The sequence below is a fragment of the Sinocyclocheilus anshuiensis genome, unplaced genomic scaffold (assembly GCF_001515605.1).
Source record: "Sinocyclocheilus anshuiensis isolate Anshui unplaced genomic scaffold, SAMN03320099.WGS_v1.1 scaffold1291, whole genome shotgun sequence".
Lineage (NCBI taxonomy): Eukaryota > Metazoa > Chordata > Actinopteri > Cypriniformes > Cyprinidae > Sinocyclocheilus > Sinocyclocheilus anshuiensis.
Window position 1 is genome coordinate 165,442 of NW_015540928.1, and position 16,079 is coordinate 181,520.

The 16,079-nt window shown below is 36.7% G+C and overlaps 1 protein-coding gene across 1 annotated transcript in view; it reads right to left on the reverse strand.

Moving 5' to 3' along the window:
- Nucleotides 1–6,670: 6,670 nt before the first annotated feature.
- Nucleotides 6,671–16,079, reverse strand: part of LOC107689419 (inhibin beta A chain-like) — an 11,677-nt gene continuing 2,268 nt past the window's right edge. The window contains exon 2 of the mRNA XM_016487391.1: nucleotides 6,671–7,738. Coding sequence (XP_016342877.1) covers nucleotides 6,936–7,738 — 803 coding nt within the window. The 3' untranslated portion in view covers nucleotides 6,671–6,935. The remainder of the gene's footprint in view (nucleotides 7,739–16,079) is intronic.

The following is a 16,079-nucleotide window of genomic DNA, read 5'->3' on the forward strand; positions in this document are numbered from 1 at the left end:
ACAACACTAACGCGGAAAATAGGAGAAACATTGTGCGACAACAATGCAGTAAGAATACTTTTCAATCCACAAATCACCAACATTTTGATTTACTGTAGTAACAGTAACTGTGGTATTGTGGCAGAAATGTTGCATATTTATACAGAATCTTCTTTTATTATTAATGTAGACATATAGGCCAATTTAATATAATGTAAGGGAGTTATGAAATATAGCACAAATTACAGACATTTTTGATATAAGCAGTTTGTGCTTTCATGTGTTAATAGACTAAATACCATAAAGCCATTCTATGTTATAATTATTAAAGCTTTAAAAACAAGATATTTGCAGATTTTTGTCCTCAACAAAACACAAGCTACTGCTACTGTCAACTCAACATCACACATACATAATATATATATGTAGAAGCATCCGGCCCCCCAGTGTTTCCACATCGTCGAATCTGGCCCCCTTTAGGAAAAGTTTGGACACCCCTGGCCTAGCGCCTGAAGTAAATAGCATGTTACGGTGCAAACACCTTGTGAAGTTCTGCTAGGACTGTTACATCTCAGATTCTATGTTATAATTATTAAAGCTTTAAGAACAAGATATTTACAGATTTTTGTCCTCAACAAAACTCAAGCTACTGCTACTGTCAACTCAACATCATACATGCAGTACATACATAAAATTGTAGTCATTTTCGCTGATCTATGTGTGTGTGGGGATTGTTTTGACAACGTTGTTAACTGTATGCAAAACTTTTCAAAAAAGCAATGGTAAAACATTTCTGTTTTTAATACATCGTTATTGGGTGAACTGTACCCTTAGAGGTCAGAGATGTTTAGTATAAAAATTATACTTTGGTATAGCACTAATTAGAATCTGCAAGACACCCTTTGTTTCCCTGCTAATGGCATGATAAAACCATTGATGGGATTTTGGGTCAGTGCACAAGTGGACAGATCTGTGTAGGGCCGTGCTCTCCATCGCCAACCAGGGTCTTATCTGCCCTCTTTCTCTTGTCCTGAATGCACTTTCTGTGCCCTCTGCAGGTATTACTTTACCTGCGTCCATGTTCAAGCCCACATACTATGCAATATAAAGGAGTTTATGTCTCAGTGGAGAGAAGAGGAGTCAGGGGTGGAAAAAAAGGGAAGAGGAGGTTTGTAGTGATAACACAGGAGCCGTGCAGTCTGTAGGCTGCCGTTCTAGTTTTTCTCCGCAGACAAAGAGATGAGTGTTAGATTTCCCGGTCACTCTCACTCTTATTGTCAAAGTGAGAAAGCTGACCAGACCAGCAGACATGATACGTTGTTCTCAGCCTTGAAAACAACAGACCACCTTGTGTGGACTTCTACTGTAGGCCAAGGCAGCAAGACCTTGTTTTTTTACTTCTTTTCTATCTTTCAGACTTTTTTATCGCCCTGAAAAGAGTGTCAAGATTTGAACAACCCCTCAGAAGCCTGGCATGAGATTAAGCTCTTGACAACCTTGAGATAGCTCTCCCTTCACCGGCGTTCCCAGGAGGGAGCCATTGTCAGAGCCATGGTACCATTGTTGCTTCTGAGACTTGAACAGGCAGCCTGGGCTGTCTGAAAAAGTCAAGTGCACATCAGGTATTAGATTAACACCCAGACACACAGCATGTGTGTCTAGAACATTGTAATTATGGTTGTCAAATTAATATTCCGGGTTCAGTACAAGTTAAGCTCAATTGGCAGCATTTGTGACAATGTTGATGACCACCAAATTACAGTAGCTGCGTTTTCAAATTTTGGGATATTGCATTTAGAAATGTTGAATGGAAACCCCAAGATAATTTTATGTGCATAAAATCTTATAATGCACATAAAAAACTCTTAATTGAGGTGGATATTTTTTTTCATTCTGTATAAAATGTGCATAAATTATGATGAAAACACATTTAACAATAAAATTCCTGGATGCGTAACTAAAAACGTGACTTCGCCTCAACAGATCATGTGATTGGGCACTGGATTAACCAGCAGACCGATCACATTGCACACCATCTAAAGTATTGTTTTAGTCAATCTGAAATGCCTGAGCAAAAATCTGTCATCAAGATGATTTGGTTTAATTGCCTCACAGAACGGTCTCACATGATTACGGTCTCAAACATTCAACCTCTGAACACAAGATAACATGACAGCGTTTGTTATTGCATTTCATCTGTGCAAGTAATTTATTATGAAGAAAAAAAGTCACAGACTTCCCTGGCTGCAGCAACTTTTTATTATTATATTACTGATACTTTGTGCAGGTTTCATAGGAAGTTGTTCTCTTGAATAGGGCCGATCTGTAAATGTTAAAATGCTAATTTTAACATATCGTCTGTAAACGATATGTGTGCTAAAATGATTTTGGTGTGAAAAATTGAATACTAACCTTTTAAAGCTTAAACAGCTTTACAGCTCAGCTAATACAACATGGTTGGCTTCTCTGGGTTCGGGCCAAATTCTGATCTCGGAGCCCTCCCCTCGGACAGCACGCCAAATACGCAAAACCTTTAGTCTATTTATTAAATGTAAGTGTGAACAAGTGAACTTCAATAAGGCTGGATAACACTACGTGAATTTTGGCCAGATTTTTTTTCCCTGGTTTACAGTCTGGAGGAGTTGACACTAGTTACCGAAAGTTAGATCCAGGCGTATCAATCATGTTTGATATTTTGAGTTGATTTTAGAACACATTGTAATCTTTTGTCACGTGGCTTTTAGTAATTAGGCGTTTGTTTCTACGCAAGTTTGTTGTGTTTAGAGCAACTTGAAGGTCTGGTAGTGAGTGATCCTCAGTAATTTAGTACATGATTTCTAATTTTTCTCTGTAACCATTTACAAAGTCTACAAGTATATGACGCCTAGTGATTTAAAATCTCTTCAGATTTTAAAAGTCATGTACTGCATTCCAGCCTTCAATGTAAGTGCATTTATGAATTTGTAAGCTGCACATTTCTGCTTTTAAATCCTCCAAAAATTGGCCCATTCTCTACTATTGTTAGTGCCTCACCGTAAGCTCCAGGGACGAGTTGAAATAAATTTTTGGGGTATGCCACAAATGCTGTTAATTAAGTTTATTGAACGCAGAATATTCCTTTAACTTACTTTAGGTCTTTAGGGCCACTGAGATGAAATTTGAGGAACCTTTTTTTAAAAAGATTTGTGCCAATATCAGTTGTTTCACAGTGCTCAGAAAGCCACTGTACTTCATGTTTCAATCTGTCCTTCAGCCAGTTTTTCAAAAAGAGCTTTTTTACATATGCATGCAACAGAATACCAGTTTTCACAACTCTTGAATGGGGAACTTAGCCAATATTGAATTTAATGTAAGCCAGCATTGAGACTCTGTAAATATGAATGGGAGGGCGCTGGCCAGATTCAAGGCCACCATGTCCCATTCAGGGGTTTAAAATGTGTCATACTGTCAGAGAGATGGTATATACAGAGTCCAAGTTTTAGAAGGCATGTAAAACACATCCCCTGTCTTCATTTTGACAGATGAGGTGTTAAATAAACACCTCAGCCCTTATAACATATACAAACACCCTTACAAACACATTTATTCCTGGAGGATTGACAATGCTTAACACACACACAGATTCTGTAGATCCAGCCCCCTCCTCTCAGCCTTTATTCTCCTGTCGGGGGTATTTTGAGTTCTCCAAGCTCATGTCCTTGAAGGACGGGAATGCATCATGTGATGTTTAAACCTCACAAGGTCTACTGATGATATACATTGTCAATCTTAGATGGCAGCAAAAGTTTGCAAGCAGCTTGTTTCTAAACAGAAAGTCAGTTAATAGCTAATTATAAATCATTATATGACATTAGTAAATGTAGATTAATATATACAAATTATTAAATAATATTAGAATTAATTAATTTAAAATTGCGATTTGTATTTGTGTGGAAGCTGTACCTTCGCAAGGAAATGAACTTGAACTCTGCCGTGTCTGTTTTGGTTCATCATCCCTTTTTTATGGTTCCTGATGAATGTTAGCAGAGGATGTAGAGTTATCAACACAAGTAAACCCAACAAAGATGTGAATTCCTTTTATGGCACTATAAAGGCACACATGCATGTGTGACGCATTGGATAACAGTCACCAGCAATATTACACATGCACTATTTCAAAGCATGTATTGTTTGTGGATATAGGCGGATAATTAAAGACTCATGTAAACACCCTCAAGCCTCAAACATCAAGATGTCCAAGCGAAATGAACGTCTCTGTAAAGTTAGCAAGACTAAGTGAAAAGAGAACTGACCTTGACCTATATTTCTTACTGGATCTTCAAAGGCAGAAGTCATATGAAAGTACTTGTCACATTAATTATAATAGAGGCAGCAATGAAATGATTGGTAAGCATGTGAACTCTGATCATCTTTTTTTGCGTTTCTATGCTGAGAGATTTGTTTCAAATGATGATTAGTGATAAATCAGCTTTGTGTTCTGTTGCTGTGCTCTAAATGGCATGAAGGGTTTATGGGGAAGAGATTATGTCCTCCTCTGAGAGAGAGGCTCTTTTTCACAGGACCTGTGGGGGTTTTATTTGCTGAGTGATGATAGCGGTAATTACCTTTCTACCCCTGGGTCACATCTCTTGTCCTGACACAGCATGTCGGTGTGCTGACAAGGTCCCCCTGTAAGTGCACATATCTCTTATTGAAGGCCTTTTATGCTTTGACTATGTTAAATAGAAAACCATGTACTTATAATACATATCGGTTTGTGATTTTCACACCTGTTCAAAAGTTTTGGAAAGAAATTAATACTTTATTCAGCAAGGAAGGATACATTAAATTGATCAAACGTAAAGACATTTATAATGTTAAAAAAGATTTCTATTTCCAATAAATGCTGTTCTTTGAACTTTCTATTCATCAAAGAATCCTGAAAAAATTATCAAGGTTTCCACAAAAAAATATTGAGCAGCACAACTGTTTTCAGGATTGATAATAAAATCAAAAATGTTTTTTTAAGCTGCAAAGCAGCATATTAGAATGATTTCTGAAGAATCATGTGACACTGAAGACTGGAGTAATGATGCTGAAAATTCAGCTTTGCCATCATAAAAATACTGTATACAGTTTACTGTATACTCAAATAAAAAACTTATTTTAAATTGTAATATTGTCAAATTTCACAATATTACATTTCACTGTACTTTTGATCAAATAAGTGCAGCCATGATGAGCATAATTTCTTGGTTTCTTTCTTGGTGACTTATTTCAAGTACAATAAAAAAAAAAAAAATTATTGTAGTGTGTAACTTCAAATCTGAGCCATGACTATTTATTAATTTATTATTAAAATTAATTAATTACTATTTTTTTTTACTGGTTTATCAGTCAGATTAGTATATATAATACATTATATATATTAGATGTTTCTTTTGACTCCTTACAAGTGAAACCTCCCAACAGGCTAAAAAAGACAGAAAACAGCCCTTGAGGAGTTCACAGTTTGCACAGCATCTGCTTTGGCTGTGTAGTGCTAATATGTGGGGTTACGTGACCGATTTGTCAGTTGATCTGCAAAAAAATACACTTAATTGGACTACATTTAGTGAAACCCAAACTAACTTGCATTTAGTGTTGAAATGCAGATTATCATCTGGCCTGGTAAACACACATTGTTGACTAAAATCAAAAGGTGAAGTTGTACAATTCAGCTTTAATAGTGAAGCAAAGAATATGCTGCAAAATAAATTAGATATAAAACATTACAAGTACATATTTTGATTTGTACAACATGGCAACATATCACCATATGTTGCATAACTCTACATAAAACACAGTAAGTTCCTTTAATGTCTTGTACTGTGAATCTGACAAAGCAAATTGCCATTGCCAAAACATTGTTTCTATCTCTCTCTTTACTGAATGTTTCTGTCAAGAACAATGTTTGAAGGCTAGGTTTCAGTTCAGAATCTAAGACCTCTGTTATACATTGGTAGAGACAAACACTGTTGAAACAGAGAGAGCAAAAAGTATCTTAACATTGAGGCTGTTTCAGGAAAAAACAAACAAACAAAAATGAAAGTTATTTTATGTGCTATATTGAGTTAATGGTACGTTATGTTGGCCATACACAGTTGTTCCTAATTTGAATAAATTCACAGAGCTGGGCATTTTGGGAATTTGCTCTGAGAAAGGGATGTGTATGGTCTTTGGTTTACTATGTGTAAGTTCCAAATGCGTATGGTTCTAGATGATATGGCAACTAGAATGCGGCCCATAATGCTCTGGGGCTCACATGGTACGAATGTTGGCTTAGTGCAAATTTATATTAGTTTATCAACATTCAGAATGTTTAGGAGATAATAGCAATATAATAATCATAATAACAATAATAATGTAGTTTGGCTCCAGCAGCTGGTCAAACAAATTTTTGTTCAAGTATTTCAAGAAAAATGAAATAAACACAACTACTAAACTACTAAATTATGTACTAAAAAATGACACATTTTTGTGTGTGAGAAAAGGGATGGCAATAAAAACAACATTAAACAAAAGCTAAAAGACAAATAATAATAATAAAAAAAGAACATCCAGTAATAATACTTGACTTGCATAGAGTTGCATATTTTTTTCTTCTTCTTCTTCTTCTCAGAATATATAATTCCACACTTCAAAATAAGTCTCTTTATTGCAGTGCAGAGAATGAGGGCTGACACTTTGACCCATGCACCCGTTCCCTCTCAGTCTCCCTTCATTAAAAAAAATATATTATGCTTTATTCTCCTCCGTCATTTTTATATGAAAGTGCCACAAAGACCGCTCCAATAATCAGTCCTATTGGAATGATCGAAAAACAAATAGACTGCCCGAGTTTGCAGTTCAAAAGTTTGTGGGTGAACACAGACTGCCAGTCCTCTGATATGTGCTTTGTACCAACATTGAAGTGTTTGTTAGGAGTTCATGGCGTCTTATGAGCAGCCACACTCCTCCACTATCATGTTCTGGATGTCTTTCTTAATGATCTTCTGCTCTTCATTGTAGTAGAGCATGGACATGGCCCGTAGGCGCGTGGGTACGCAGCACGACTTGATGTTGTTAAAGGGGCTGTACCCGCGCATCCGATAGTGATTGATGACGGTGGAATGGAAGGAGAGGGCAGAGCCAGTGATGCTGGCCACATGGCTGGGACAGTCGCCCTCGCAGTAGTTAGCGTGGTATCCAGACGGAGCGATGATCCAGTCGCTCCACCCGATGTCCTTGAAATTGACGTAGAACTGCCGTTTACAGCAGACGCGGATTTTGCCGTCACACTCTAGGCCACGCTTGCTGCGCCGGTGCTGGTGCTCCTCGGCTGGCTTGAGCACGACCATGAGGAAGGGTCGGTGAGATTGTTCTCTCTCTTTGCCCTTGTTGCCTTCTGCAGGCACCAGGATGGGTACAGCGCCGGCTTCGGCACACATTGGACAGGAGACATTGAGACTGAGCAAGCTGCTGTCCCTGTCCAGCAGGGTCTGCACCATGCGGGGCACCGGTAGTGTGTGCCAGCCGCTGCGCCGCGTGTCCACAGTCTTCTCGGACACCACCGCTTCTTGGGGTCCATCCGCAGAGCCTGGGTCAGCTTTGCCATGCTGCAGGAGCTGAACAGACACCTTCCCCTTCCCTCGGCTGCCCTTGGCAACTTTAAGGAACAGCCACACGTTGGCCTGCTCCACCACAGACAGAGTGCTGCCCTCCTTAGAAATGTCAAATTTCATGACGTCAGGGGCATCTCCTGTGGAAGATACAGATGAGGCAATTGGTTAGCTTTATGTTTGCATTGTATGACACATCACATTGTAACTTGTGACAGTTGAAAATCTAACAAAAAAGGCGAAATAAAAGGAAAAAGAGGCTCAAACACTTTCTGTGCAGATTTTGAAGGAAAATCCACAGACTTGATTTAAAAATGGAGCTAAGAGTACTCCACAAACAAAAACTGACAAATGATTTAACTAAAAAATATAAACAAGAAAAAATATAATTGTGAAAATTCTCAAAATGTTTTATTTTCACCCCACATACCATTGATGCAGGTGTGCAAAGCATAATATATTTTTTAGTTAAAAACAATAACAACAACAAAAACTAAACAAAAACACGTTTATGACTCTAAATAATTTTTTTAATAATATTTTTGTTTTAGTTTATGATACATGGCATATTATGAAACTTGACACTTTTGATGCGTACCTGCAGTAAACATGAAAATGTTGCTAAATAGCAATGACAATAAACTGAAATTTAACATTGTTTAAAACATTTTAAGGATACGAATCAGGAAATTAACTTAAGAATAAAATAAAATAAACAACAACTAAAACTAAATTAAAACTAACAAGAGATTTTCTGAAACTGAAAATAAAATGGAAAAAAATATATATAAATTAATTAATATAAAAAAATCCTGGTACTCCACTCTTAGTTACTGAAAGTATGATCAATTGTACCAAAATAACTAATAAACGAAAAGTCAAACGGTGGGTATGTGTAGATTTTTGTGAATGGTGGCTGTTCCAATTCTATTCTATGCAGAGATTCTGTCTGGATCAGTTTATTAATGACAAACTCTCTCTGTTTCAGCCACCAGATGAGAAGCAACTCAACATTATCAAAGCACATGTAATGCCTGCTACACTAAACAGTTTCTCTCTTTCTGTAAGAGAGGCTATTTACTTTTTGCAGTCCTTCGTCAACACATAGCCTCAGTCCATAAAAAACATTTCCTGCTCCTAAAATCCTGGCACTCCACTTGTGTACATAAAGCATGTAGGCTATGTTATGACAAGGGCCTTCCCTATAACTTGCACATGACTGTCTGCTATAAGCCAGCTCAGCATCAGTAACCATTGCTGATTTACAGACCCAACATACTGACTCTCTTAAATGACTCTCTGCCAACCCCTCCTCAACAGGACAGCTATTGATTCAACGGTTTAGTCAAGATGTCAACATTAAATATATCCTGTGTTATCTGATATAAAGGACAGTCTAGCATAGCTGTGAAAAGACCATCTATTATGCTCATCAATGTGGCACTGAGATATCTATCTAGACAAATACAGTTGCAGGTTTTTCTTTACTCAGTCATCTCATATGACACTGTATATAATAGCGATTTATGAAACTAAAGAAGGTTCAATACTAGGGGTGTAACAATATTCTAACCGAACCGAAAAAATGCGATACACCACCCACGATACGTATCGCGGTCCACTTTTTTTTTTTTTTTTTTTTTTTCTGTTTTACGGTTTAGTCAAGATGTCAACATTAAATATATCCTGTGTTATCTGATATAAAGGACAGTCTAGCATAGCTGTGAAAAGACCATCTATTATGCTCATCAATGTGGCACTGAGATATCTATCTAGACAAATACAGTTGCAGGTTTTTCTTTACTCAGTCATCTCATATGACACTGTATATAATAGCGATTTATGAAACTAAAGAAGGTTCAATACTAGGGGTGTAACAATATTCTAACCGAACCGAAAAAATGCGATACACCACCCACGATACGTATCGCGGTCCACTTTTTTTTTTTTTTTTTTTTTCCAGTGTATCGCGCCATGAGCACTGTGTTTTTAAGACGTCGCTGCTTTCTGTTGCGTCTAGCTGCTTAAATTCAAAAGGATGAATTACTATTTAAAGCTCACGAAAGCCTCTGAGATCTCTGGCCAGTCTGTTCTCTTTATTATATCTCACATTGTCAAAAAACGCCCACAAAACACTGAATGGACTTAACACATAACGGGAAGAACTATTTTAAATCTGAAGTGTGTAGTTTGGATGCTAAAATACTTTGTCCTATTCCAACTTAATACACTCTCAGAAATAAAGGTACAAAAGTTGTCACTGGGGCGGTACCTTTTGTACACTTTTGTACCTATTAGGTTGTAATATGTACACTTTAAGTACTAATATGTACCTTTAAGGTACTAAAATGGACACTTTAGGTACAAATATGTACCTTTTGAAAAGGTACCGCCCCAGTGACAGCTGTTGTACCTTTATTTTTGAGAGTGTATGCAGATACAAACATAGCAGTTAATTCAACCCCAAAACTATAAACGCAGAGAGTCTTTGAAAAGACTTTTGCCAACTCAAACAATGGCATGAGTTTGGAAACATTCATTATTTTTGCAATTCTGTTTGGTGAAATTACGCACTTCACCTTTAAACTGAAATGAAAGCCAATATTCCCTTACTCTGTGGATTAAGTTGTCAAACAGATCAGTGAACAATGCAGTGCCACCATACTAATATGGAATCTGTTTGAAATGTCTGTTATGCTCTTATAGAACCGGTTAATTTATCAGTCGCAACACAATTCTGCTTTGAGAGTTGTTGATAGTACAGACTGGAAATTTTGCCAAGTAATGAAAAATCAAGAATACAGCTCAGTAACTGCAGGTTAATGGGAACGAACAATATTTTACAATAAATGTATTATAAAAAATACTGCAGATGTTTTCTGAGAAAGAAACAGCACAGCACTGGTTTCTTATTTGCAGATGAATGTGTCTCTCTATCTTTGTGCCGCTATCTAACCTGATCTCTTATCAGAACACCTCTAAACTCAAAAAAGAGCTGCACTGTGTGACCAAGTAAAAAGAGTTGGCCTTTCTTTCAATATTAAAAAGCAACTGCTCTTTTATATGCTCTTTTACTGCTCCATTGTGATTTGGTTCCTGAGTATGTCTTTTAAAGTTCACTGTAGTTGTTTTGTCTTTCTTGTAGGTTTAAACACATGCCACGTGTCTCTGAGGTGATGAGGTCTGGGTGAGGTGGACACTTCAGAAGCTTGTAAGTAGTACTGCAGTTTCGGGTCGAAGGTCAGCTGTGCCCACTGTCACGTAACACACCGAATTATTCCTCATATCATATTGTCACTATTCTTTATCTGTTTTATATGTTGAAATTTTGGTATATTGTGTCTGTGCACTGTCAATATCAAGGACAAGATTGTTTTGAAAATAGCAAAGTTGCATTAAAATCATGTGTATAATCTGCTTTATGCACAATGAGAACAACTAGTTGAGCAGTGTTGGGGACAGTTACTTTTAAAAGTAATGCAATACAATATTGCGTTACTCCCTAAAAAAGTAACTAATTACGTTACTTAGTTACTTTTTATGGAAAGTAATGCGTTACATTACTTTTGCGTTACTTTTTAAATATGAGCAGGACTTGATTGTTTTTAATATAAGAAGTTCTATTTATAGCAAATGTAAAAGCCCTTTCACACCAAAAAGTGTAATGAATAAACCTCAGGCTGAAGGAAATGTAAATTCACGTCTGTACAGTAGAACGCAGGAGAAGAAACACTCTAACAATTGTGCTTAATTGTTTTTTTATTGCTGAAGTTTATCTAAAGTCATTTTTGCTTATTAGTATGGTTGAACTGGATCATCAAAGGTCAGCAGCAAAGACATTGGTTAATAAAATGGGATTAGATACATTTGTGTTATTTAACATATTTAATTATTGCAGGTTTGCGTCATATTCTGAGTTTAATTTATTTTGATGGATACTAAATCTGTTTTTTGTGAGTGGGATGAATTAATGCACATTCACATTTAGTCTAGAACTACAGTAACATCATGTTCACACAGCGCACACAACTCCTCTGCACTTCCAATTTCTCCCAATATGAGGACAGGAGAGCTGTCAGTCAACAAATGGGAAAACAAAGTAACTGGCGTTACTTTTTTGAAAAAGTAACTCAGATATTTTCTTGTAAATTAAAAAAGTAATGCGTTACTTTACTAGTTACTTGACAAAAGTAATCTGATTACGTAACTCGCGTTACTTGTAATGCGTTACCCCCAACACTGTAGTTGAGCATGTTGAATATCAGAGAAGGTCAATGGATTATTTACTTGGTGTTACATTCATGCAGTGGGTCTTTTAATAAATGAAACACTGCCAAGAGACGTGAGAGAACCCAGTAAACACTTTCTGATGACATCAGGACTGAAAAAAGTATTTCTCAACCTTTTTTGGCGTAGTATTGCCTTTATCAACATCAAACCAAATACCTACAAACTAAATGTTTGAACTTTATTCAACTAAATGCAGCAGACACTATGGGAGAAAAACCCAAATAGTAGCTTCCTGTCAAACCAAAGCAGTTTAAACATATAGAATTAGATTTAGTTTGATATTTGTCTGAAGACATTTGATAGGATGAAAATAGAAAAGATAGGATTAATAGATTAAAAAACCCATATAATTTCACTTTTTATTTTTTTTCTCTTTGACCCCTTAGAACCAACTTATGTACCCCTGAGGTGCATGTACAATACCATTTATACAGGTATATATACAGTAAAATATACAGTAAAAACATAAATATTTTGAAATATATTTATATTTTTGAAAATATTATTAAGTTTATTCCTGTGATGACAAAGCTGAATTTTCAGCAGCCATTGCTCCAGTCTTGAATAAAATGATTAATAACTTAGAAAAAAAAAAATGTTACTGACCCAAAACTTTTGAATGATAGTGTACCACTGGTTGGGAATCACCAAACTAAAGGTATTTAAAATTGATGTCAGATCATTGAATTACTTTATAAAAAGACTAAAAATCAGTTGCTTTTGTGTTAGATAAAAACAGCATCCACCCAAAACTGGTGTTAACAAAAAGCCTCACTGTAGTCGCATGTATTGTTGAACCAGGATGTAAAAGTGATATCACAGTCCCTGATCACTACAACATTCACTTGATGACCGCAGCACAAAACATATTCATTGCATAATCAAGTGCTATCTTGCTTTTACCTATAATACTGTCTTGCACTGCTTTGTCTCGTACAATACAAAGCTATCACCTATCTGCCCCCTAATAATGAAGCCTCAGGTATGAATTGTCAGAAGACAGGTTGACACAAGGGTCAGAAGACAGGAAATAAATAGTTAATAACATCTCTCAGAGTAAACCTCAAGGAACTTTAAGACCTGCTGTAATCCAACTATTAAGCAGTTTCAGGAAGCTGCTCAGAGAGGCAACAAGTCAAGCTAACCACACCAGATCAGCAAAACTCCCCGAGATTCAGATCGAATGTCCATATAAGTGAAGAGCTGCTATGATTAACCTGAATTCCTTCAGTGTGTCTCACTCGTATCCCATATCTTCAGACAGTTTAGAGAACGTTATGAGTGCATCACAACAGATATAACCATCTATCCTTCCCAGAAGACCAGAACTGGCACTGGAATGTCGGTAAAGGGATAGTTCACTCAAAAATCATTAAATAGTTAATAACATCTCTCAGAGTAAACCTCAAGGAACTTTTAAGACCTGCTGTAATCCAACTATTAAGCAGTTTCAGGAAGCTGCTCAGAGAGGCAACAAGTCAAGCTAACCACACCAGATCAGCAAAACTCCCCGAGATTCAGATCGAATGTCCATATAAGTGAAGAGCTGCTATGATTAACCTGAATTCCTTCAGTGTGTCTCACTCGTATCCCATATCTTCAGACAGTTTAGAGAACGTTATGAGTGCATCACAACAGATATAACCATCTATCCTTCCCAGAAGACCAGAACTGGCACTGGAATGTCGGTAAAGGGATAGTTCACTCAAAAATCATCATGTTCTTATGCGATTCCAAACCTGTTTGACTTATTTTCTTCTGTGGACCCCAAAAGATGATATTTTAAAAAATGTCCCAGTGATGTTTTTTTTTTATTATACAATTAAAGCCAATGGGGTCCAATGATGTTAGCACACCAAATGTTCTTCAAAATATCTCATTTTGTGTTTCACAGATAAAAGAATGTCTTGCAGGTTTGTAACGAATTGAGGGTAAATGACTGAATTTTCATTTTTGGGTGAGCTATCCCTTTCACGAATGCTTTTGCACTTTTCAAAAAACTTTTGTTGATCTCTCCGTTTCGCTAAGATACTTTCAAAGAAACCCCGACCATTCCACACACCAAGAGAGCAGCCCAGAGTAATTACTGGGCCCCATATTTTGATGAATTGAGCAATTATGGCCAGCTAACAGCCCTGTGGGTTTTGAATGTGTTCGAACCACCCTAACCCTCTACCACCTCTCCCTGGAGCATCATTAACACCCCTGCAATCACATAAAGGCTTTGAGGGGCCTTTTTTAATCTTAGGTTCATTCAAAAGGTCTATTTATAGCATCAAGGCATAATGCTCATTTATGTAAGCAAACGGGCACAATAGACAGCATCGTCAAGCGTTTGCTGCGCTCAATAATGATAGCTGCAATTAACAAGCCACGGAAATCATTAAGCCTGTGTGGGACTGTTGGTGGTCAGTCTGTGTGTATAAGAATCAGATGTGACTGCCAGTCCACATCAGGGTCGGTGCTGGTCTAAAGATAGATCAACCTTGTTATCTTTAGAAACACTGCTATATTGTTTTTGCGGAAAAAACCCAGATGCCATGAGATTGGACCTTTTCAACCCGCTTCCGCACCCCATTCAGACAAATATTGTTAGCTTTTTTTACAGCAGTGTCATGCTGATTTGTGGATCAGTGACATTGTTATAAATAAGTCATGAGGAACCAATTAAAAATGGAATGTACTTGTGGCTCTTCCCATCCCAGACTGGGATGTGGTGTTTGTTACAGGCGGCTCCATAAGCGTATTCAATAAGAAAAAGCATTGTTTGTCATTTTCAGAGTTTTTTCTTTAAAAATAGATGGCTGCTCTATCATTTGACAAACAACACGGCATGAATAGCATATCATCAAGTCAGCAGACACGCATTTTTTGAGTCAAAAGCTCAACATTAGCATTAATATGAAATGTATGACATTTAAAATGAGTGATACCTTGTGAAAACGCGAGCTGGTTCCTCAAAGGGACAGTTCACCCAAAATGAAAATTCTGCCCTCATATCATTCCAAACCTGCATGACTTTCTTTCTTCTGTGAAACACAAAAGAACACTAAAGAACATTGGGGTCCACAAATATTGGACCCCATCGACATTCTTCAAACTATCTTTTTTTGTGCTCTACAGAAAACAGAAAGTCATGCAGGTTTGGAACAACTTGAGGGTGAGTAAATGATGACAGAATTTACATTTTTGGGCAAACTATCCTTTTAAGTAGATTTTAAGGGAATACTTGACTTAGTTTGGATGCATACCATGATAAAGTGTTCATTTGATATTAAATCGCTGTCTCTACAGTTTCCCGTTGCTTGGCGGGACTGAAGATGTTTAAGTAGCTCCATTCAATAGCTGTTAATAGGGGCATCATTTCCTCCTTTCATATCAGTAGCACAGCACCGAGAGCCTCCTGCAGCAGCGCGCAGTCAGAGTGTTAATACTCCACAGCTGCAGCGCATGTGTTCCCCCTTAAGATGACTCTCCCTCCCTCCCTCAGACCTCCGCTAACACCTACCTGAGTGCTTTTTAAAAGCACTCCTTCGAAACAGTAGTCTGAGTGGAGCCATTTGAGGTGACATCCACTGTACATAATATATACTGCAAGCGTTGCGGTGCATATCTTAAAAAGGAAACCCATGAACGGACAGTCTCGAGCGTGACGGGTTTAATTATGCAAACAATTCAAAACCGAAAATGACCGAAAAAGTACTTTTTATCCATTTAAATTCATAGTGGAGGCATGGATTTAGATATTAAAGTCCCACTTTACAATATCATAAATTAATGCATTATTAAACACTATATAATGCTTCAGATCAATTATATTAAATTCAGTTATAATGAATATTTGGATTATACTTTAAAATCAGGTTCAGTTTTTAAGTTAATGCATTAGGTTAGGCATTAAAATGAACACCAGCAGATTACAGCATCTAGATTTATGTTAATTTATAAATACACTATTCATTAATTCATATTTGTAATACATGAACAATTGTTAATGTATACAATTTCAAAAGGTAAAAATATCTCTGTAGAAATTACTATTAACTAAGATAAATAAATACTACTAGATAAATAAATTGTTCATTGTTAATTCATTATAACATGTAATGCATTACTTAATATTAATACATTTAACATTACTATAAAATGTTAATAGTATATCTGAAAATATGAAAAGAAATAACTATATAT